Consider the following 24,735-nt stretch of genomic DNA (forward strand, 5'->3'; position numbering starts at 1 on the left):
TAAGAATGTCGAATATTGGCCCCCACTCTCTTCTGGCTTGTAGAGTTTCTGCCGAGAGATCCGCTGTTAATCTGATGGGCTTCCCTTTGTGGGTAACCTGACCTTTCTCTCTGGCTGCCCTTAACATTTTTTAGTTCATTTCAACTTTGGTGAATCTGAAAATTATGTGTCTTGGAGTTGCTCTTCTCGAGGAGTATCTTTGTGGCATTCTCTGTATTTCCTGAATTTGAATGTTGGCCTTCCTTGCTAGGTTGGGGAAGTTCTCCTAGATAATATCCTGCAGAGTGTTTTCCAATTTGGTTCCATTTTCCCCATTACTTTCAGGTACACCAATCAGACGTAGATTTGATCTTTTCACATAGTCCCATATTTCTTAGACGCCTTGTTTGTCTCTTTTTACTCTTTTTTCTCTAAACTTCTTGCTTCATTTCATTCATTTCATCTTCAATCACTGATATCCTTTCTCCCACTTGATCGAATCGGCAAGTGAAGCTTGTGCATTCGTCACATAGTTCTCGTGCCATGGTTTTCAGCTCCATCAGGTCATTTAAGGACTTCTCTACACTGGTTATTCTAGTTAGCCATTTGTCTAATCTTTTTTCAAGGTTTTTAGCTTCTTCACGATGGGTTCAAACTTCCTCCTTTAGCTTGGAGAAGTTTGATCTTCTGAAGCCTTCTTCTTTCAACTCGTCAAAGTCATTCTCTGTCTGGCTTTGTTCTGTTGCTGGCAGGGAGCTGTGTTCCTTTGGAGGAGGAGAGGCGCTCTGATTTTTAGAATTTTCAACTTTTCTGCTGTTTTTTTCCCCATGTTTGTGGTTTTATCTACCTTTGGTCTTTGATGATGGTGATGTACAGATGGGATTTTGGTGTGGATGTCCTTTCTGTTTGTTAGTTTTCCTTCCAACAGTCAGGACCCTCAGCTGCAGGTCTGTTGGAGTTTGCTGGGGGTGCACTCCAGACCCTGTTTGCGTGGGTATCAGGCAGCAGAGGCTGCAGAACAGCAAATATTGCTAAACAGCAGATGTTGCTGCCTGATCGTTCCTCTGGAAGCTTCATCTCAGAGGAGTACCCGACCATGTGGGGTGTCAGTCTGCCCCTACTGGGGGTTGCCTCCCAGTTAGGCTACTCGGGGGTCAAGGACCCACTTGAGGAGGCAGTCTGTCCGTTCTCAGATCTCAAACTCCGTGCTGGGAGAACCACTACTCTCTTCAAACCTGTCAGACAGGGACATTTAAGTCTGCAGAGGTTTCTGCAGCCTTTTGTTCAGCTATGCCCTGCCACCAGAGGTGGAATCTACAGAAGCAGGCAGGCCTCCTTGAGCTGTGGTAGGCTCCACCCAGTTCGAGCTTCCTGGCCACTTTGTTTACCTACTCAAGCCTCAGCAATGGCGGGAACCCCTCCCCCATCCTTGCTGCTGCCTTGCAGTTCAGTCTCAGACTGCTGTGCTAGCAATGAGCAAGGCTCCGTGGGTATGGGACCCTCCAAGCCAGATGCAGAATATAATCTCCTGGTGTGCCATTTGCTAGACCGTTGAAAAAGCACAATATTAGGGTGAGAATGACCCGATTTTCCAGGTGCCATCTGTCACAGCTTCCCTTGGGTAGGAAAGGGTATTCCCTGACCCCTTGCTCTTCCCAGGTGAGGTGATGCCTCGCCCTGCGTCAGCTTACACTTGGTGGGCTGCACCCACTGACCTGCACCCACTGTCCGACAAGCCCTAGTGAGATGAACCCAATACCTCAGTTGGAAATGCAGAAATCACCCGTCTTCTACGTTGCTGATGCTGAGAGCTGTAGACTGAAACTGTTCCTATTTGGCCATCTTGGAACCGCCCCTCTGGCGGTATTTTTAATGACAGTTTTACTAAGGTGTAATTCATATATCATAAAATTCATAAAGTATTCATTTCAGTGGTTTTTAAATGTATTCACAGATAACCGTCACTGTGTGGAATTCCAGAACATTTCATCACCCTCAAAAAACCCCATACCCACTAGCAGTACTCAATTCCCCCTCCTTACAGCCTCTGACAACCACTAATCTTTTCATCTCTATAGATTTGCCTATTCTGGACATTTCATATAAATGGAATGATATAATATGTGATCCTTTGAGACTGTCTTCTTTCATTTTAGCATAATATTTTCAAGGCTTATGTGTGTTGTAGCTTGTGTCAGTACTGTATTCCTTTTTGTGGCCAAATAATATTCCAGTTGTATGGATATAGCACATACTGCTTATCCATTTGTCAGTTGATGAGTATTTGAGTTGTTTCCACTTTGGGGCAATTAATAATGATGCTAATACATTTGTGTATATGTTTTTGTGTGAGCATATGTTTTCATTTCTCTTGGTATATACCTAGGGTTGGAATTTTGCTGGATCATATGATAATTTTGTTAAACCAGTTGGGGAACTGTCAGATTGCTTTCCAAAGCAGCTGCCCAATATTACATTCCTACCAGCAATGTATGAGTGTTGCAGTTGCTCTACTTCTTCAACAACACTTAATATTGTCTGGCTTTTTTTATTATACACATCTCATTGGGTGTGAAGTGGTATCTTACTGTATCTTATGGATTTTATTTTCCTAATTACTAAGGACTTTAAGCATCTTCTCTTGAGCATACTTATTGGCCATTTGTGTATCTCCTTTGGAGAAATGTCTATTCAAATCCTTTGACCATTTTTTAATTGGGTTATTTGTTTATATGTAAACACAAATCCCTTTTCAGATAAATGGTTTGTAAATATTTTCTCACATTCTTTGGTTGCCTTTTTGAGTTTTTAATGATGTCCCTTGAAGCACAGAAGTTTTTAATTTTGATGAAGTCTAAATAATCTGTTCTTGTCTTTTGTCTGTTGTGCTTTTGGTGTCATATCTAATAATTCATTGCCAAATCAAAGGTCATGAAGATGTTCCTCTTTCCTTCTTACAGTTTTATAGTTTTACTACTTACATTTAGGTTTATAGTCCATTTTGAGTTAAGTTTTGTTTATGATATGAGGTAGAGATTCAACTTCATTCTTTGGCATGTGAATATTCAGTTGTCTCAGCACTGTTTGTTGAAAAGACTATTCTCTACTCATTGTCTTAGTACCCTTATTGAAAACCAACTGACCATTATAGTAGGGATTTATTCCTAGACTCTCAGTTCTATTCCATTGATAGAAATGTCTATCCTAATGTCAGTACCATACTGTCTTGAGCACTGTAGCTTTGAAGTTAAGTTTTGAAAGTACCTTTGAAGTAAGTTTTGAAATTAGGAGGTATGAGTGCCTCAGCTTTCTTCTTTTTCAATATTGTTTTGAAAAACAAATTCATTTCCAAATGAATTTTAGGATCAGCTTTTCCATTTCAGAAAAAACAAGCCAGATGGAATTTGCGTAAGTCTTGTGTTTAATCTGTTGATCAATTTGGAGAGTAATGCTATATTAGCAAGATTAAGTCTTCCATACTTCAACATGGGTTGTCCTCCCATTTATTTATGTATTCTTTAGTTTCTGTCAGTTTTGTAGTTTTATAGTTTTCAGTGTGCATATTTTACGCATCTTTTGTTAACTTCATTTCTGTGTTTTCTTATTTTTGCTGTTATAAATGTTTTTTTTCTTAATTTCTTTTTGAAATAGTTATGGGTAGTGTATACAAATAATTGACTTACACACACACATATAGATCTTGTATCCTGAACCTTGCTGAACTAGCTTATTAGTTCTAATAGAACTAAATTGTGTGTGTGCGCGCCTGGATTTCTTAGGGTTTTTTATATGCAAGATAACATTAACTATATAGAGAGATTATATCATTTGCAAATAGAAATTTGCTTTGTCCTTTCCTATCTGGATACATATTATTTCTTTTCCTTTTCTAATTTCCCTTGCAAAAATGTAGAATATAATGTTGAATAGAAGAGAGAAGGAATGGCTGGACATGGTGGCCCATGCCTGTAATCCCACACTTTGGGAGCCTGAGGTGGGTGGCTCACTTGAGGACAGGAGTTTGAGACCAGCCTGGCCAACATTGTGAAACCCCGACTCTACTAAAAAATACAAAAATTAACCAGGCGTGGTGGCGCACACCTGTAATCCCAGCTACTTGGGAGGCTGAGACGGGAGGATCCCTTGAACTGGCGGGGTGGAGGTTGCAGTGAACCGAAATTGCACCACTGTACTCCAGCCTGGGTGATAAGCAAGATCCTGTATCCAAAAAAAAAAAAAGAGAGAGAGAAAAAGAAAAGTGAGAAAGGACATTGTTGTCCTGTTTATGATCACATTCAGCTGTTTACCATTAAGTATGATGTTAGATGTAGTTTTTCACAGAGAGTCTTTATCGGGTTGATGATGTTTGCTTCTCCTTTTAGTTTGTTGAATTATGTCAAATGCATTTTTGAATCTATTAAGATGATTGTGCAGTTGTTCTTTATTCTATTGATTGATTTTTTTGTTTTACATAAAATACAAAACCTTGTATTCCTAAGATCATTTCCATTTGGCTGTAGTATATGCTGCATTTAATTTGTTGCTGAACCCACTTTGTTAGTATTTTGTTGAGAATTTTGTGTCTATATTCATAAGGATACTGGTCTGTAGTGTTCTTCTGATGTCTTTGTCTAGTTTAGGTAATATTGGTCTCATAAAGTGGGTTTGGAATTGTTCCCTTCCATTTTTTGGAAGAGTTAGTGAAGGACTGGTATTAATTCTTCTTGAAATGTTTGGTATAATTCACATGAAGCCATTTGAACCTAGGCTTTTCTTTGTGGGAAGTTTACTTGTTATGGATCTATCCAGATTTCCTGTTACACTGAGTCAGTTTTGGTAGTTAATGCCTTTCTAAGAATTTGGCCAGTTCATCTAAGTTCGCATACCATTGTTCATAGTGTTCCTTTATAATCCTCTTATTTCTTTAAGGTCAGTAGGAATGTCTTCTTTTTCATTCTGATTTTAGTAATCTGTGTCTTCTCTCTTTTTTTCTTAGTCCCTCTAGCTAATGGTTTGCCATTTTTTAATCTTTCCAAATAACCAAGTTTTGCCTTTTTTATTTCCTCTGCTGTTTTTCTGTTCTCTATTTTATTTCCATTCTAATATTTATTATTTCCTTCCTTCTGCTTTCTAAAAAATTTAGTTCACTCTTCCTTCTCTAGCGCCTTTAGGTATAACTTTAGGTTATTGATTTCTTCTTTTTAAATTGTAGCCATTTTATAGCTATAAATTTCCCTCTGAGCACTGCTTTCACTTTTTCTGACTACTACTGTTGAATTATCTCTTTGCCCCTTCAGTTTTATACATTTTTGCTTCCTGTATTGTGGGACTGTTTTGTTAGGTGAGTATATGTTTAAATTTGTTATGTTTTACTGATACATCTATTTCAATTATTATACTTTTCAACTCCAAAATTTCCATTTAGTGAAATATCATTCTCACAATTTCTTTTAAATCTTTATACATGGTTTTATTTAGGCCTTTGAACATACTTACAATAGCAGCCTTAATGTCTTTGTTTAATAAGTACAACATCTTGACTTCCTTGGAGGTAGTTTCCATTGATGCTTTATTTTTTATTGTGTGTGGGTCCATGCTTTCATGTTTCTTTGTGTGTTTTAATAATTTTTGGTTGAAAACCAGTTAGTTATTTTAAATAATACAATGTGGCAACTCTGGAAATCAGATTCTCCCCTCTCTAAGGTTTGTTGTTGCAGTTGTTGGTGGCACTGCTGCTGTTTTTGTTTAGAAACTTTCCTGGAGCAATCTGTAAAGTCTGTATTCTTTATCATGTATAGCCACTAAAATACCTGCTTGGTTAACATGGTGATTAGTTAACGATTAGACAGATTTCTTTATGCCTTAAACCAGTAAGTCTTCAGCAACTGCCAGAGGGATCTTTGTATGTGTTGGGCATACATTTTCCTCTTAGGCAGGCAGGTTATAACTCTGCCTTAGTCACTTCTTGCTTGTACAGAGCCTCAAGGTAAACCATAGATGAGAGATGAGGGCCTTTTCAGGTTTTTCCTGGGGCTGAGTTCGTGGTGGAAAAAGAAAACAAAACCCAGTACATTGGTTACAGTTTGAATTACACACATGTCAAGTGATTAACAATAAAGTTTATGAACTCATCATCTCCTACATTCACCGTGTTTTATTATTAGCAGTATTATCTAAAACATACTTCAAAAACCTAAAGGTTGAAAACTCCAAAGGGATATGTATACATAAGACATGTATGACAAGCATACATATCTAAGTGGTAGAAAAACACCCCAGAGGAAATCTTTCTTCTGATCTAGAACAGACCTTAGCCAGATATGATCTAAGTTGACTTCTTTGAGTAGTCAGCTACTCAGGGCTCTTAGTTTACTAGGCCTTTACTAGGCCATGGATCAGATTGATTACAAGGTTACAAGCTGGAATTCTCAATACAGACTGCTTGGATTTGAATCTAGACTCTTCTGCTTCTTTGACCTTGGGCAAGACACCTAACATCTCTGTGCCTCACTTTCCTTATTTGTAAATAGCACCTTCCTTACTGTGATGATTCATTCAATACATTATAAGCCCCTAGAGCAGTCTCTGATACTTGATAAGCATTATACTCACAGAAGTGGGAAGAGTAGTTGGAATCCCTTAAACCTATTGCCCTCTTAACCAGTTAACCCATGAACAATCACATTTCATCTGTAACCCTTCTCTCACTCATTATTTTGATACAAATACAAAATATTATATTATTTAATCTATTTTATTATGTATCTCTGACAGTTTTTTAAATTCCTAGTGTTATATAATATTACTATTATTACAGCTAAAAATGAACACTGAGCCTTTGTTTCACCAAATACTCATTTGGTATTTGTCTCCCCAGTTGATTCATATGGTGTAATTGGTTAATGCCAAGACCAGTTCAGCTGGGGAGACCCTAACCCAGCAGCACTAGAGGAATTAAAGACACACACACAGAAATATAGAGGTGTGAAGTGGGAAATCAAGGGTCTCACAGCCTTCAGAGCTGAGAGCCCCAAACAGAGATTTACCCACATGTTTATTAACAGCAAACCAGTCATTAGCATTGTTTCTATAGATATTAAATTAACTAAAAGTATCCCTTATGGGAAACGAAGGGATGGGCCAAATTAAAGGAATAGGTTGGGCAAGTTAACTGCAGCAGGAGCATGTCCTTAAGGCACAGATTGCTCATGCTATTGTTTGTGGCTTAAGAATGCCTTTAAGTGGTTTTCCACCCTGGGCAGGCCAGGTGTTCCTTGCCCTCATTCCAGTAAACCCACAACCTTCCAGCGTGGGCGTTAGGGTCATTATGAACATGTTACAGTGCTGCAGAGATTTTGTTTATGGCCAGTTTTGGGGCCAGTTTATGGCTAGATTTTGGGGGGGCTTGCTCCCAACATGTCCCCCTTCTTTGATTTGCAAAGAGATACAAGCAAGGGCAGCTTTGTCACAGTGAGCTACTTCTTGCAGGAGTTGGGATCCACATCTACTGACTACAAAGACAAACGACACAGATTTAAAAAAAATCATCATTGAAATTACAGAGCTTCCAAGTGTTTTGATCCATTTTAATGGGTTACTAGCTGCTAATTTGTCTGCAGCTCCTTTAAGCACTCCAGTTCCTGGCATTAAGGTCAGGTGTGCCTGGAATGCTTTAAATATTTGTTCTTTTAATTTTGCTGTATCCAAAAACAAGTTTGTAGAGTGTCCTTCTAGATGCTTTTGTATTCTTTCCCAAATTTTGATCTTATTAAGAGCATTTAATAGTTTCCACAAATCCTTATGTTTAGCTCCTACAATGGACCATATCATTTGAGGTTGAGGTGCCACTATACCACCATGATTCCACATCATAGGAACTCTTGCCATGCTTCTTATCGTTTCTGCTGTCTGACCATTTTGTTCAGATCATCTGAACATGGTGTGGCCGTGTCACGCAGACTGAGAGGTGCAATTCAAGCTAAACATCGCCTTAGGGGACCAACTAATGATTCCATAGGAATCGTTGTGCGGCACCTCTGCCTGTTCTGCAATGCAATCTTCCTAAACAAGTACGTTCATTTTTTCTAACTGGGTCCAATCCTGTTTACAAATAGGTTTTTGAGGGTGGTATGCCTCAATCATAGGAGCAGATTTGTTATGGTGAATACTGAGATCAGAAAGCATGTGTAACTGTGTCATAGAGTGATTGCATCCAGGCATTATTGCCAGCCAAGATTGATAAATATGCCCAATAAGTATAATTGTTCTCTGTGTCAGCCATTATTGAAGGAATACTCACAGCAGTGGTGATAACCACTATCATAGCTACCATTAAATTATTCATTGTGACTGGTTGTCCTGCTTTCCTCAGGTTTTCTTCCACCATCTGTGACAGCTTCTTCGTCTGTCCCCAGGTGGGTGGCCATGTTTGACAGGTGACATGACAGTTGGGGTCCTCCTCAGCATCAGCCTTGACATGGCTACAACTGGGGGGATCCTCGGAATCCTCCCAGAGTCTCTTCCTCGGCATCTGGCTCATAATAAGGTGTCAGGTGTCTTGATGGTATCCATATCAGCTGTTGATTTTGGCCTGGAGAAACACAAGCATAACCTTTACCCCAAGTTATTATTTTACCTATTTCCCAACTTTTTTGTTATTAGATCTCTCCATCAAACCCATAGTTTTGCTTCTGTCTTTGCAGCTGGTTTCTGTAGATGCTGTTCAGCTGCTGATAACATCTGGCCTTTGGGCAGGCTCAAGAAATTGAAAGTTAATAATGCTAGATTCAGTTGTATTTGTGAGGTTCTGTATTCTCTCTCTCCCCCTTTCTGCTTGTGCAACTGCTATTTAAGGGACAGATTCTTTCTTTCAACTATGGCTTGTCCTTGAAAATTGTACGGGATACCAGTAATGTGTTTAATATTCCACATAGAGAAAAATGTAGCTAGAGCTTGGCTAGTATAGCCTGGGGCATTATCTGTTTTAATAGAAGCTGAAATACCCATCACCTCAAAACACTGCAAAAGGTGAAGTTTAACACAGGCAGAAGACTCTCCTGATTGGCATGTAGCCCAGACAAAGTAAGAAAAATTGTGCACACATACATGTACATAAGCTAGTCTCCCAAACGAGGGAACATGTGTGACATCCATTTGCCAAAGCAAGTTAGGTTCTAATCCTTGAGGATTAACTCCTCCTATAAAAGATGAGGGATGTACCATTTGGCAAGTTGGGCATCGCTGGATAATAGCTTTAGCTTCTTTCCAGGTAATGCTCTATCTGCATTTGAGACTAGAGGCATTAACACGGGTTAAATTGTGAAAGTCTAGAATTAGATATTGCGTTAGCAACTAGGCTGTCAGCCATTTGATTCCCTTCAGTCAAAGGTCCTGGAAGAGGTGTATGAGCCCTGATGTGAGCGATGTAACAAGGGTGCATTCTACTCCTAACTGCTGTTTGTAATTGGGTAAATAAAGTCATCAGTTGTTCATCTGTATGAAATCGTAACTGAGCATTTTCAGTTAACTGTGGGGAATGAACCACATATGAAGAATCAGAAATCACATTAATAAGCATATCAAAAGCAGTCAATACCTCAATTACAACTACAAGCTCCGCTTTTTGACCTGAAGTATAGGGCATCTGGAAAACTTTATTTTTTAAGCCAAAATAAGAAGCTTTACCATGACTAGACCCATCTGTAAAACAATGAAAACACTTAGCAGGCTGCAGGTTGTTTACTTCAGGAATTGTAAATGCAAACCATTTACAGTCTTGCTCAACTAAAGGAATAGTAAAGAAACAGTCTTTTAAATCTGTGACTATTAAAGGCCAACTTTTTGGAATTATAGCAGGAGAAGGCAATCCTGGCTGTAATGCTCCCATAGGTTGTATAACTGAATTGATGGCTCTTAAATCAGTTAACATTCTCCATTTACCTGATTTTTTTCTTAATTATGAAAACTGGAGAATTCCAAAGGGAAAATGTTGGAGCTATGTGCCCATTTTCTAATTGTTCAGTAACTAATTTCTCTAAAGCCTCTACTTTCTCTTTACTCAGTGGCCATTGTTCTATCCAAATTGGCTTATCTGTTAACCATTTTAAAGGTATAGGTTCCGGAGGCTTAACAATGGCTGCCATCAAAAATGATATCCTAATCTTTGGCAGGAACTTTTTAAACCTTGCAAATTTTTTTTCTAGTCCCGTACCAGGGACATACCCCATTTCATGCATCATATGTTGATTTTGAGGGCTATATAATTGTTCTGAAATTAGAACTTGTGCTCCCCATTGGTGTAAGAAATCTCTTCCCCACAAATTTATAGGTACAGAAGTTATAATTGGTTGAATAGTCCCAGGTTGTCCTTCAGTCCCTTCACAATGCAAAATATAATTACTTTGATATACTTCGGCGGCTTTACCAACTCCAACTATGTTAAATTGAGCACGTTGAATTGGCCATGTGGATGGCCAGTGCTGTAGAGAAATGACTGAAATGTCCACTCCTATATCTGCCAAACCTTTAAATTTCTTTCCCTGAATAGTTATTTCACAGGTAGGGCGTTTATCAGTAATTTGATTTACCCAATAAGCTGCTTTGCCTTGTTTATTTGTGCTTCCAAATCTTCCTGTTTGTTTAATTTTACTTTTTCTCATTCCCACACATGGCACAATCAGGAGCTGTGCTATATGCTGTCCTGGCTCTACTTTCCAGGGAACAGAAGTAGATATAACAATTTGAATTTCCTCATTGTAATCTGAATCAATGACTCCTGTATGTATTTGTACCCCTTTTAAACTTAAACTGGACCTTCCTAAAAGTAATCCTCTTGTGCCCCCGGCAAGGGTCCACAGACTCCTGTTGGGACCATTTGTGGGGGTTTGCAGGCAAGAAGGCTTACAGCTTTTGTGCAGCATAAATCTGCTGTGGCACCACCGGCTGTGGCGGAGGACAGACATTGTACAAGGGTGAGGGAATGACCTGAGCTGGAAATGCCCCGGTTTAGAAGGGGGCCCAGGACAGGCCCCTCATGGCATTTCCCAAAATCAGGTTTCCTTCTTTATCAAACTTAGAGTGACATTGATTAGCCCAATGTTTTCCTTTTTCACATTTTGGACATATTTCAAGATCAGCAGTTTTCTTTTTTCCCCTATCTGGCAGCCTGACTTGCTGATTTTTTCTACATTCTTTTTTAGTATGACCATGCTTCCCACAGTTAAAACAAGCTCCAGGAAATGGAGTATTTCCTTTATCCACTCTTGGTCCTGCCATTGCCTGTGCCAACAAAGTAGCTTTATGCAGATTACCTCCGATACCATCACAGTCCTTGATATAATCAACTACATGTGCTTTCCCTCTGATAGGTCACAGAGCAGCCTGGCAATCAGGATTAGCATTGTCGAAAGCTAGTAACTGCAACACTATATCCTGAGCAGCCAAATCTGCAATCATCTTTTTAAGAGACTCCTGTAACTGAGCTGTGAAATCAACATATAGTACTCTTGGTCCCTGTTTTATAGCACTAAAGGAAGGGTATTGTTCTCCACCTGAAGTGATTTTTTCCCAAGCTCTAATGCACACTGCTAAGCTGTTCTGTGGCATCATCCTGCATGACCAGTTGTGCATCTAAACCAGCCCAGCCGCCAACCCCCAAAAGTTGGTCTGCAGTTATATTAATTTGAGGTTGGGCCTGGGCATTGTGAGCAGACTGAATGTAAGCTTAATTCGTGTACCAAGTTTTACATTGTAAGAACTGAGCAGGAGTTAGACAAGCTCCAGTAAGAGCGTCCCAGTCAGTAGGTATCATCTGACTGGAAACAGCAACATTCTTTAACAGTCCCAATACAAAAGGAGAACCTGGTCCATACTAATTTATAGCTTATTTAAATTCTTTGAGTAATTTAAAAGGAAAAGGCTCAAATGTAACTGTAATATTTCCCTGTTGATCTGGGGGATGTATTCTAACAGGGAATTGCCAAGCCTCTAAATCACCCTCTCGTCTAGCTTGCTGGATTCCTGCCTGAATAGAACTAAGAGCAGTTGCTCGAGGTGCTCCTCAAACAGTCACTGGGGCAACTACTTTTCACCCATGTCCTCCAGAAAAGAAAGATCTGGAGGGTCTTTTTCTTCAAAATAATATTGAAGGGGTGCAGAAGGGTAGGGATGAACTTCTCCCTCCTTTGCGGCTTTAGCTTTAACTGGCAAATAAACATGCTCTGTAACCTCTTCTGTTACTTCACCATACTCTCCTTCCTCCTCATCATCAGTGTGAAAAAGTTCCAAGGTGAAAAGAACCAGACCCCACACTTGTCCCATTGTTACCCTAACGCTTCTGAGCTCCCCTTCTTACTCACCACGGGGATTGCTTTAACAGTACTCGGGTGTCCTCCAGCTTAGTTTTTCCATTCCAGCAATCGCTCCAGCAACCCTTTGACCTGGATTCAAGCCCCCACTAGTGGACGCCACTTGCCGAGACCAGTTCGGTCAGGGAAACCCTAACTCAGCAGCGCTAGAGGAATTAAAGACACACACACAGAAATATAGAGGTGTGAAGTGGGAAATCAGGGGTCTCACAGCCTTCAGAGCTGAGACCCCTGAACAGATTTACCCACATATTTATTAACAGCAAACCAGTCATTAGTGTTGTTTCTATAGATATTGATTTAACTAAAAGTATCCCTTATGGGAAATGAAGGGATGGTCCGAATTAAAGGAATAGGTTGGGTTAGTTAACTGCAGCAGGAGCTTGTCGTTAAGGCACAGATCGCTCATGGTGTTGTTTGTGGCTTAAGAACGCCTTTAAGCGGTTTTCCACCCTGGGTAGGCCAGGTGTTCCTTGCCCTCATTCCAGTAAACCCACAACCTTCCAGCATGGGCATTAGGGCCATTATGAACATGTTACAGTGCTGCAGAGATTTTGTTTATGGCCAGTTTTGGGGCCAGTTTATGGCCAGATTTTGGGGGACTTGCTCCCAACAGGTTAATATGCCTCTTAGGTCACTTTTAATGTAGAAGTTTCCCCCTCTTTCTTTTACCGCTTTGTAACTGTTTATTAAAGAAACCAAGTTATTGGTAGTTTAGAGCTATGTTGTCTAATACAGAAGCCACTAGCCACATGTGACAGTGGACCACCTGAAACATGACTAGTCCGAATTGAGATGGTCTGTCAATTTAAAACACACACCAGATTTCAGAGACAGTAATGGTAAGATAACGTAAACTATCTCATTAGGAGTTTTTATATTGATGCATTTTGAAATAACATTTTATATATTTGGATTAAATAAAACATTATTAAAACTAATTTTACTTGTTTCTTTTTGTTTTTAATGTGGCTACTAGAAAATATAAAATCACCTATATGGCTTGCTTTATATTTTATTGGACAGCATTAATTTAGAATTTCACAAGATATGGATTTTACTGATTACATCCCCATGGAATTATTTAACATGCCTCTTTGCCCGTATCTGTATTGCCTTTAAATTGTTAGTTAGATCCTTGATCAGATTCAGAGTTTGATGTTTTTTGTTTGTTTTTTTTTTAAACAGGGTCTCACTTTGTTGACCTCCTGGGCTCAAGGGATCCTCCCACATAAGCCTCCCAAGTAGTTGGGACCACAGGCACGCACCACCACGTCCAGCTAATTTATTCTATTTTATTTTTTGTAGAGATGGGGTCTTCCTATGTTGCCTAGACTTGTCTTGAACTCCTGGGCTCAAATGACCCTCCTGTCTTGGCCTCACAAAGTGCTGGGATTACAGACGTGAGTTACTGCACCCAGCTGAGATTTTGATTTTTTTAAAATATTTTCAGCAATGTCATTTCATATTGCTGGTACATACCACCAGAAGACGTACACTATCAAACTGAGGCCTTTCTTTTATGTTAGCAGCCGCTGATGATTCCTTAATTCATTAGAAGTTGCAAATTGTGATGTTCTAATTCTTTTGTTCCTTCTTCATTTGTTAGCTAGAGTACTTCCATAAAGAGAAACCTTCCCTCATCAACTACTTAATTATGTTTGATTATAATACAAACTATGTATACTTTGCATAGGTAAGAAAGGATGAAAGTTTGATTCTTTCTCTTTACTTACCGGTTTCCAGGTATTCTCCAAAAATGGTAGATGAGATTTTTAAAATAATGTATCATGAATATAACTGTATTAGCTATTTTTGAAATCCATTGCAATTATTATCCTTATTGATGCTCAAATTGTCACATCATTCGCCAGTGGAAGCCTCTTCAAGTTGTTTCCTGTGTCTTAGATATGACCCTAGTAGTCTTTGATAGCTTCCTTGCTTTTTGATGTGTCAGGGTGTTCCAGGCCCTGGTTCCTTTTAGGCGGAAGTAATATTTAGAGCCTACAGTCTGGTTTGCATAGTGCCACTTTATTAGTTATGGTTTCTGGGCCTTTTCAGTGGCTGAAGCAAGGAAATATTTTTTTCCCCTTAAAATGCTTCATGAATCTCTAGTGATACTTCCTATTCAGATTCAGAACTATGGAGTTTTTAACCTAATCTTACCAATATTACATTTCTGTCTTCTTTCTCCCATGCCAAATGTATTAGTTCTCAATGGCATCAGTAGGCTGATTTGCTTTATCCAGCACTACACACACAACAGTTACATAATAGCATGTCTGTCACTGTAATTAATATGATTATTTACTGAAAATATTTTGGTTTTGTTTTTATTTTGCAGTTATTTTTCTCAGGGTGTATCTTGTGAGGTATATACAGAAAAATTACTCTATTAAAATCACTCAAAATAGTTCCTCTCTAATGAATGAGTATGCTACCACCTGGTTTCATGTTACTCTTAATTTTTAGGGATTTTTTTAAAATTTTTATTTCATTTATAATGTAAAGTATTTAAATGGTCCAAAAGTCAAATCTACAAAACAAATAGCCAAAGGAGTCTAGCCTTCATTCCAGTCCTCTCTACTCCCTCTTTTCTCCAATAGGTAACCATTAAAAGTGTTTATGGCCTAGTCTTCCATTTTTTAATATGTGTACATATCCTGACCAAAGAACTTCCCCAAAGTTCCTTGATTTTTTATTTTTCTTTTTCAAAGAGAAAGCTTATAGTATTCTATATCCATAATGCAAATGATAAAATATATCTTTTAGTAAGTCATAGTCTATAGATTAGAACTGAAAGAAAATTGATATTTTAGATAAGCCAGGATTTTAAGGAAGAAAGATGATTTGGGTAGAAACTGCTTGCTGTTATCAAATATTTTAAATACTTTCTAGGGAAGGAGGAAACCATGCTGTTTGACTCCAGATAATATAGTGAAGCCAATATTTATAATTCATAGGAAGCCAGACTTGGTCTGAAAAGAAATTCTGCTATCAGATGAAACTCTGAAGATTATATAGGCAGCATATTATGGTTTCAAGTTCTTGTCACTGGAGGAGAGATTTATACATCCTCTAAGGGATGAACTGGTTGACCTACATAATCATTTGGTGATTCTGGTTTCTGAGGCTCTTCTCCAGTTTTTTATGTATAATTCTGCCTAACAAGTCTAATTGTATAGTCTCTAAATGATCACAGTGTAATTGTTTTAGGAATCAGTGACATTTAAAGATGTAGCTATAGACTTCACATTGGAGGAGTGGAGATTGATGGACCCTACACAGAGGAACCTGCACAAGGATGTGATGCTAGAGAATTACAGGAATCTGGTCTCCCTGGGTAAGGATAACTTCTCTTCTGTGTTGATTGATCTGCCCATTTGACCGGGTTTGCCAAAGATAAAAGGCCTCTAAAGTATTTAACTGAAGTACTTGATCTTAGGGGCACATTGTTGGGTTATGCTATTCCTCACTCTTAACTACATGATCTGCCCATTGTAGAGTAAGAAACATACTTCTCTGGAATCTTGGAGATTGTTGACAACCCCACAGATTTTGGACTGAAGTATTTTCTAGTCACTTCCTTAAATGGAAGTTATCAGTACCTCTAGAAGAAAGAAACAAATGTATTCAATTTCTTTCTAAACTCACTAGATTATTCCCATAATCTGTTATCCCACCAAACCAGAATCATAGTGTTGAGCTCCTTTGGGATGTCTTTGTAATTGTCTAAAACATCACTGTACAATATGGCAGGTACTAGTCACTTGTGCCTTTTTTTTTTTTTTGAGACAGAGTCTCGCTCAGTCGCCCAGGCTGGAGTGCAGTGGCGGAATCTCGGCTCACTGCAAGCTCCGCCTCCCGGGTTCACGCCATTCTCCTGCCTCAGCCTTCCAAGTAGCTGGGACTACAGGCGCCCGCCGCCACGCCTGGCTATTTTTTGCATTTTTAGTAGAGATGAGATTTCACCGTGTTAGCCAGGATGGTCTCGATCTCCTGACCTCGTGATCCGCCCGCCTCGGCTTCCCAAAGTGCTGGGATTACAGGCGTGAGCCACCACGCCCGGCCTCACTTGTGCCTTTTGAGCACTTGAAATTTGGCTAGTCCATCTGAAGAACTGAATTTTAGATTTTACTTAATTTTATTTAATTTAAATTCAAATTTAAATAGCCATATGTGACAATTGGCAACTGTATTGGACAGTGCGGCTCTAGAACTTCCTGTAATGGTCATTCTACACGGAAGATTAAGAACTGAGACTGAATTTGGCAGGAGTTCTTGCTCATGGCTCCAATCAAATCCTATTTATTTTTCTCTGGACAGGGCTTGCAGTTTCCAAACCAGACATGATATCTCATTTGGAGAATGGGAAAGGACCATGGGTGACAATGAGAGAAATTTCAAGAATTCCCTATCCTGGTGAGTTAAACAGAACCAAGAAGATGGGATTTATTTGAAGTAACAGACTATAGGGGGATGTTCAACACAACATCTGAAAAAATTTTAGAGATATATTTGTTCAAAGCTGTCTCAGAGGAAGAGATCCCCCATCTTGCTGCCTGTCTCTCTCACCCCCATCTTCTCTTATCCTCTCTCTCTGTTCTCCACTTTTGGGAACCATCTCATCCTATTCTGCTTTCCTAGGGACATGCTTTTCATAATTATTATTTTATTCTTCATTCAAACATACACAAAATATCCCTTTCAGGTCTATCTTCTCCGGTTAACTTTATGTTTCTCATTTGTTTCACCATTATCTGACATTTCTTCCTTCATTTACCTGAAAATGCTTTCATAACGGTCCCCACTGATTTCTCTTAAGGCAAACTTATTTACTCATTATTTAGTTTTCTTCACCTGCAAGGCTGCAGAAACTTTGGAGGAACCCACCACCTGTCCTCCAGGTTCTTAACTAATTGAGAATACAAACAAGAAATCAGTTGAGAATCAAAATATAATATTGATGTTTTTAATCAATATTATACATCTATATGCTGTGAACTGGCTTAGGTACAAGGGCTACAGACCCTAATAAAATGGACCAGGTCCCCGCCTTCATGAAGATTAAATTTTGAGAAACAGAAATTTGGCAAATAAATAAAAACAAACTAAATGGTGGTTGCCATACCTCCCAGCTATGAGATAAATTGGAGGATAAGAAAGAGTAACTGGGGTGGGATGAGGACACCTGCTTCAAACAGGGTGGTCAGGGGAGCTTCTGAAGAGGTGACATTTGAGCTGAGACCTGAAGGGTCAGAAGCAGCAGCCAGGGAGGGGAAGAGGAAAAGGGAAGTATTCCAGGCTAGGGAACAACAATGCAAAGGATCTGATACAGCAAAGAAGGCCATGTGTTCTGGAAATCAAAAGGAAGCTGCTGTGACTAAAGTGAGATTAGAGATGTAGGAGCCTGCCTGTGCAGGGCTTTGTAGATGATCTAAGTGAGTTCCAAACCATGGAGAGATTTTACTGCAGGGTTTTTAGAAAATAACCCTGTTTAGAGATTGAACTTGAGGCATAAAACAGGTAGTAAGTTAAAAGGTTGTTACAATAGTCTATCCAGGAGATGAGAGGAACTTTGGGTGATGGTAGTGGAGATGGAAAGAAATAAATAGATTCTGATTCATTTTATTATGATACCATGAACAACCCACACATGCATTACATATTTTTATATATCAGATATTATTTATGCTTAAAAGATTGAGTGGAAAGTAGACATTAAAGATAGTTTTAGATAACTTTTTAGAAAGGGACTTTTTTTTCCCCTGTGAAGAGGGAAAGAGAAATGGAGCAGTGGCTAAAGGAAAGAATGGAGTTAAGAAAAAATACTTGTTTTATTTTTGAGATGGGAGCTGCTATGACATGTTTGAGTGCTGATAGGATCGCCTTAATGGAGAGAGCGACATTGATGTTGCAAGACAAAGATGAAGGACTAAGGTGTTTGACAGGGTTAAAGGAGATAAAATCTAGAATGGAAAGGGGGATTTACCTTTAATAGGTGGAGAGGTCACCTCCTGTGTTGTAATACTGAGAAAGGTGGAGAAGATGGGTGCACCTGCAGGTCAGTTGAGGGCATGAAGATTGAGGCCGCTATTATGATAGCTGCCATGTTTTCTAAAATGTGAGGCAAGATCATCAGCTTATGGTGAGGGAAGAAAAAGTAGTGAGAGAGGGAAAGTTATTTTTTATGGTAGTGGAATTCACCAGGGAAGCCATCTTGGCCTGAAGCTTTTATTGGGAAAAGTGTTTAATTACAGTTTGTATACCTTCAGTACTTAGGACTGTTCATATTTCCTATTTCTTTTTGTTTTAGTTTAGCAAATTATGTTTAGGGATTGTTCTGTTTAATTTTTAAATTTATTGGCATACTATCCTCTGCTTATCATTTAAATGTTTATACGCATCTGAAGTGATGTGCCACTTCTTATTCCTGATACTGGTTTTTTGTGTTTTCTTTATTTTATCTTACTCAGTCTTGCTAGAGTTTATCAATCTTACTTGACTTTTTTTTTTCTTTGAGACAAGGTCTCATTCTGTCACCCAGGCTGGAATGCAGTGGCATGATCATAGCTCACTGCAGCCTCGAACTCCTGGGCTCAAGTGATCCTCCTGCCTCATCCTCCTACATAGCTGGGATTAGAGGCACACACCACCACCTAAGATTTTTATGTTTTGTAGAGGGGTCTCACTACGTTGACCAAGATGTTCTCGAACTCCTGGGCTCAAGCTGTCCTCCCACCTCGGCCTCCCAAATTGCTGGGATTTCAGATGTGAGCCACCATGCATGACATTACTTGGCTTTTAAAAACATTACTGTTTTTAGTCCTTTTTCTTGTATGTTTGAGTTTTATTACTTTCTGTTCTTTATTATTTTATTATATTCTTAGAGCTTAATTTGTGGATCTTTTCTAACCTCTTGAATTAGATACTTATATCATTGATTTTCAGCTGTTCTTTTCTAATTGTTTAGGGCTATCAGAACTGTATCACACTTTTTTATGTAGCATCTTCATAATTTTTGAGTGGAAAATATTTTATATTTCTATTGTGATATCTTTTATCCTTCAGTTATTTTTAAATGTTTTTCTTAATTTTGTGCCATTTGGGAATTTTCTAGCAATCTTGTTAACTTTAATTCTATTATGGTCAGACAAGATGCTCTGAATTATGTCAGTCTTTGCAGAATTTTGTAAGCATTTTATGCTCTTGAAAAAAATGTATAGCTTATACATATTAAGTATAATTTCTAGATGTGTCAGGAGATTAAGTTTGTTAATTATGTTAAAATCTGTGTACTTACAGCTTATTCTATCAGTTGAGAAAGATTTTTTAAAGTCTGCTAGTGAGACTATGCATTTGTTTCCTATTTCGTTCATTTAATTTTTTTTTCTGTATTTGAAGCTGTGTTATTATGTAAATACAAAGTTATAATTGTTATCTTTATGGTAAATTGGCTTTTGTCATTATGAAGTATCTCATTTCTTAATGGTTTTTGCCTTAAAGTCTGTTTTGTCTGATGTTAATATTACTACAGCATCTTTCTTTTGGTTGTTGTTTGTATGGTATACCTTTTTTCATCTGCTCACTTTCACCTTCTGTGTATTCTTGTACTTTTTGTCTTTATTTTATAAGTAGTATGTTGTTAATTTTTTTTTTTTTTTTTTGAGACTCAGTTTCACTCTTGTTGCCCAGGCTGGAGTGCAATGGCGCAATCTCGGCTCACCGCAAACTCTGCCTCCTGGGTTCAAGCGATTCTCCTGCCTCAGCCTCCCAAGTAGCTGGGATTACAGGCATCTGCCACCACATCCAGCTAATTTTTGTATTTTTAGTAGAGACGGGGTTTTACCGTGTTGACCAGGTTGGTCTCGATCTCTTGACCTCAAGTGATCCACCCGCCTTGGCCTCCCAAAGTACTGGGATTACAGGCGTGAGCCACTGCGCCTGGCCTATTGTTAATATTTTAACCAATCTGACAGTTCTTGTCTTTTGGAGTGTTCAGTCTATTTATACATAGTACATTTACATTTAACTGTGAAAGCATTTTGCCCATTCTGTATTCTTTTTCTTTCCATTCATGCCTTTCTTTAGATTTATCACCTTTTATTGTTCTATTTGCCCTCTCTGATCACTTGGTAATCATAACATTTTAAATTATTTGTTCAGTGATTAACCCTGAGATGAAAGTCTGCATCTGTGATTCAATAGTTATATATAGGTTTTTCCCTCTTCCCAAGCAATAAAAGGATCTTAGAACAGCTTATTCCATTTAACCTCACATATATTATTGAAATTATATATTTTAATTCTATATATGTCAAATCACGTAAAATATTATTATTATGCTTTATGCAGTCAATGTTCATTTAAATTTACTCACATTTTTGCCTTTCCTTTCTCTTGTTTTTTTCAATGCTGAGCTTGTATCTGAGATTATTTTTCTTCTGCCTAAAAAACTCTTTAATATTTCCTTTTACTCAGATATACTTGTGCCATATTCTCTTTTGTTTTTCTTTTTTTTTTTTCCTTTGAGATGGAGTTTTGCTCTTGTTGCCCAGGCTGGAGTGCAATGCACGATCTTGGCTCACTACAACCTCCATCTCCCAGGTTCAAGCGATTCTCCTTCCTCAGCCTCCCTAGTAGCTGGGATTGCAAGCATATGCCACCATGTCAGGCTAATTTTGTGTTTTTAGTAGAGACAGGGTTTCTCCATGTTGGTCAGGCCAGTCTCGAACTCCTAGCCTCATGAGATCTGCCCGCCTCGGCCTCCCAAAGTGCTGGGATTACAGGCATGAGCCACCATGCCTAGCCTCTTTTTTTTTTTTCTAAAAATATTTTCATTTGACCTTCATTTTGGGAGGATATTTTTGGTAAGCTTGGAATTTTAGATTTGCGGTTACATTCTTTCAGCATTTCAAAGGTATCATGTATTGTTTTCTGTCTTATGTAGAACCTGTTGAGAAGTGAACCATCTGTCTAAACTTTTATATAAAAGGCAAGGCAGCAACATTTTCGGCTTTGTTGGATCATAAGGACTGTCTGCTGCAACTACTCCACTCTGCCATTTTAGCACCAAGGAATCCATAGGCAACACATTAACCAAGTAGTGTGGTTGTGCTCCACTAAAACTTCACTTACAGACTCTGAAATTTGAATTTCATACATTTTTAATGTGTCACAATATCATTCTTTTCATATATTTTTCAACCACTTTAAATGTAAAATTTGGCCAGGCGTGGTGGCTCATGCTTGTAATCCCAGCACTTTGGGAGGCCAAGGCAGGCAGATCACTTGAGGCCAGGAGTTTAAGACCAGCCTGGGCAACATGGTGAAACCCCATCTCTACTAAAAATACAAATTTTAGCTAGGCATGGTGGCACTGGCCTGTAATCCCAGCTACTCAGAAGGTAGAGGCACAAGAATCACTTGAACCCAGGAGGCGGAGGTTGCAGTGAGCTGAGATTGCCCACTGCACTCCAACCAGGGTGACAGAGTAAGACTCAGTCTCAAAATAAGTAAATAAATAAATAAATAAAATATTAAAAATCATTCTTATCTTGCTGGCTATACAGAAATAGACGGTGGGCCAAATTGGTTATAATTTGTAACCTCTGATCTAATTGTTGCTCGTTAAAGGACATCTGTCTTTGACCAGGTGTTGGGAGGCCGAGGTGGGTGGATCACTTGGGGTCAGGCGTTCAAGACGAACCTGGGAAACATGGCAAAATCCCATCTCTACTAAAAATACAAAAATTAGCTGGGTGTTGTGGCACACACCTGTAATCCTATCCACTGCACTCCAACCTGGGCGACAGAGCAAGACTCTTCTTTTTTTTAAAAACAAAACAAAACAAACAAAAAAAAAAAACGGATATCTGTCTCTTTTTTTTTTTTTTTTTTTTTTTTTTGAGATGGAGTCTTGTTCTGTCGCTCAGGCTGGAGTACAGTGGCGTGACCTCAGCCCACTGCATACTCTGCCTCCCGGGTTCAAGTGATTCTCCTGCCTCAGCCTCCTGAGTAGCTGAGACTACAGGCACCCACCACCACGCTCAGCTAATTTTTGTATTTTTGGTAGAGACGGGGTCTCACTGTATTGGCCAGGCTGGTCTCGAACTCCTGACCTCAGGTGATCTGCCCACCTTGGCCTCCCAAAGTGCTGGGATTACAGGCGTAAGCCACCATTCCTGGCCCTGTCTCTCTTTTTTTGGCTGCTTTTAAGAGTTTAGTTTTCAATGGTTTTACTACTGTGTACTTTAGTATAGTTTTCTTCATATTTCTCATGCTGAAGATTCATTTGGCTTCTATGATTTGTGACTTGATTTTTTTTTAATCTGTTGTGGAAAATTCTAATACATTATTTCTTTGACTTAGCTTCTGTTCATTCTCTGTCACTTCTCTTTTTAACCTTCTAGGACTCTGGTTACATCTGTGATAGACCTTTTCACCCTATCCTGGATGTCTCTTCTTCTTTTCTAATGTTTGCAAGTTTTTCATCATTTTTCTGCTTTCCAACTTCATATTCTTTTGGCCTTTTACATTTATTATTAGTTTCTGAATTCCAAATTGGTGCTACAGATGTTTTCTATAGCTTTTCTTCTTCTTTTATTTTATTTATTTATTTGAGATGGAGTGTCGCTCTGTCGCCCAGGCTGGAGTGCAATGGTGCAATCCCGGCTCACTACAACCTCCGCCTCCTGGGTTCAAGCAATTTTCCTTCCTCAGCCTCCCGAGTAGCTGGGATTACAAGCGTGTGCCACCACCACACCCAGCTAATTTTTGTGTTGAGGTGAGGTTTCACCATGTTGGCCAGGCTGGTCTCGAACTCCTGACCTCAGGTGATCCACCCTCCTCGGCCTCCCAAAGTGCTGGGATTACAGGAGTGAGCCACCATGCCCGGCCTTCTTTTATTTATTTTATTTATTTATTTGAGACAGGGTTTCACTTTGTCACCCAGGCTGTAGCGCAGTGTAGATCATAGCTCACTGTAGCTTCAACCTCCTGGGCTTCAGGGATCCTCCAGCTTTAGCCTTCCAAATATTTAGGACTACAAGTGTGTGCCACCATGCCCAGCTCATTTTTAATTTTTTGTAGAGATGGGGTCTCACTGTGTTGCCCAAGCTGGTCTTAAACTCCTGGGCTCAAGCAGTCTTCCTGCCTCAGCCTCCCAAAGTGCTGGGATTACGGGCATGAGCCACCACACCCAGCCTTATAGCTTTTTTTCTGACAGCAAAAGTTTTGTTTTCTTTTATCAGATATTGGCAATATAATATTCTACAACAGCAAAAGATATGCTCAAACTAATTAAAACTGTTTAAGAGTGATAAATAGCAGCAGCATGACAAAATATTAATTTAGATGTTATAAAAGTAAAATAATGTAGACAAATCATACTGCTTAAAAATGAGTTTTAAAATCATAAAATTGGCTGGGCACAGTGGCTCACATCTGTAACCCCAGCACTTTGGAAGGCCAAGGAGGGTGGATCACTTGAGGCCAGGAGTTGGAGACCATCCTGGCCAACATAGCAAAATACTTTCTCTACTAAAAATAAGAAAAATTAGCTGGGTGTGATGGTGCATGCCTGTAATTCCAACTACTTCAGAAGCTGAAGCACAGGAATCGCTTGAACCCAGGAGGTGGAGGTTGCAGTGAACTGAGATCGTGCCACTGTATTCCAGCCTGGGCAACAGAGTGAGACACTGCCTCAGAAAAAAAAAAAAAAGGTCATAAAACCATTCTGTCATCAACAAGAGTTTTTATTGAACTTATATTTAAACATTGAGGCATAATTACCTGAAAATGAATTAGAAGTTTTAAAAAGCATTAAAGTGTCCTAAAAATAAAATATTAAATTGCATACACAAACACGTTGTAAGACCGGTATCCCACAGTGTAATTTTTAGTGAATTTTTGACAAACTGTCAGAAAAGTTCTTAGGGCCATAAAAAAGTTGTTAAATCTACCCTTAATTAAATAATAATTATCACTATATGAAATAGTAAGTATAAATATTAACTTTTGATTAGTTTGTTGTTTAGCTCTTTTTGAAAATCAAAGTGTTTTTTTCCATAAAAGTTTTATTAAAAGGTATGTACAAAGACTTGAATAAACTATTCTGCCAGTGAAATTTGAGAAAGCCCTCACAACAAAGCTAGTCAATCAAGAATGAGAACAAATAGAGGCCAAGCATGGTGGCTCATGCCTGTAATCCCAGCACTTTGGGAGGCTGAGGTGGGTGGATCACCTGAGGTCAGCAGTTCAAGACCAGCCTGGCCAACATGGCGAAACCCCATCTTTACTACAAATACAAAAATTAGCTGGGTGTGGTGGCACATGCCTGTTGTCCCACCTACTCAGGAGGCTGAGACAGGAGAATTGCTTGAAACCAGGA

At 38.9% G+C, this 24,735-nt stretch overlaps 1 protein-coding gene across 1 annotated transcript in view; it reads left to right on the forward strand.

Moving 5' to 3' along the window:
- Positions 1-24,735, forward strand: part of ZNF624 (zinc finger protein 624) — a 54,068-nt gene that overhangs the window by 23,812 nt on the left and 5,521 nt on the right. Inside the window, exons 4-5 of the mRNA XM_011957950.1 lie at positions 15,561-15,687; positions 16,671-16,766. Coding sequence (XP_011813340.1) covers positions 15,561-15,687; positions 16,671-16,766 — 223 coding nt within the window. The remainder of the gene's footprint in view (positions 1-15,560; positions 15,688-16,670; positions 16,767-24,735) is intronic.

Source organism: Colobus angolensis, unplaced genomic scaffold (genome assembly GCF_000951035.1).
Source record: "Colobus angolensis palliatus isolate OR3802 unplaced genomic scaffold, Cang.pa_1.0 Scaffold452, whole genome shotgun sequence".
Classification (NCBI taxonomy): domain Eukaryota; kingdom Metazoa; phylum Chordata; class Mammalia; order Primates; family Cercopithecidae; genus Colobus; species Colobus angolensis.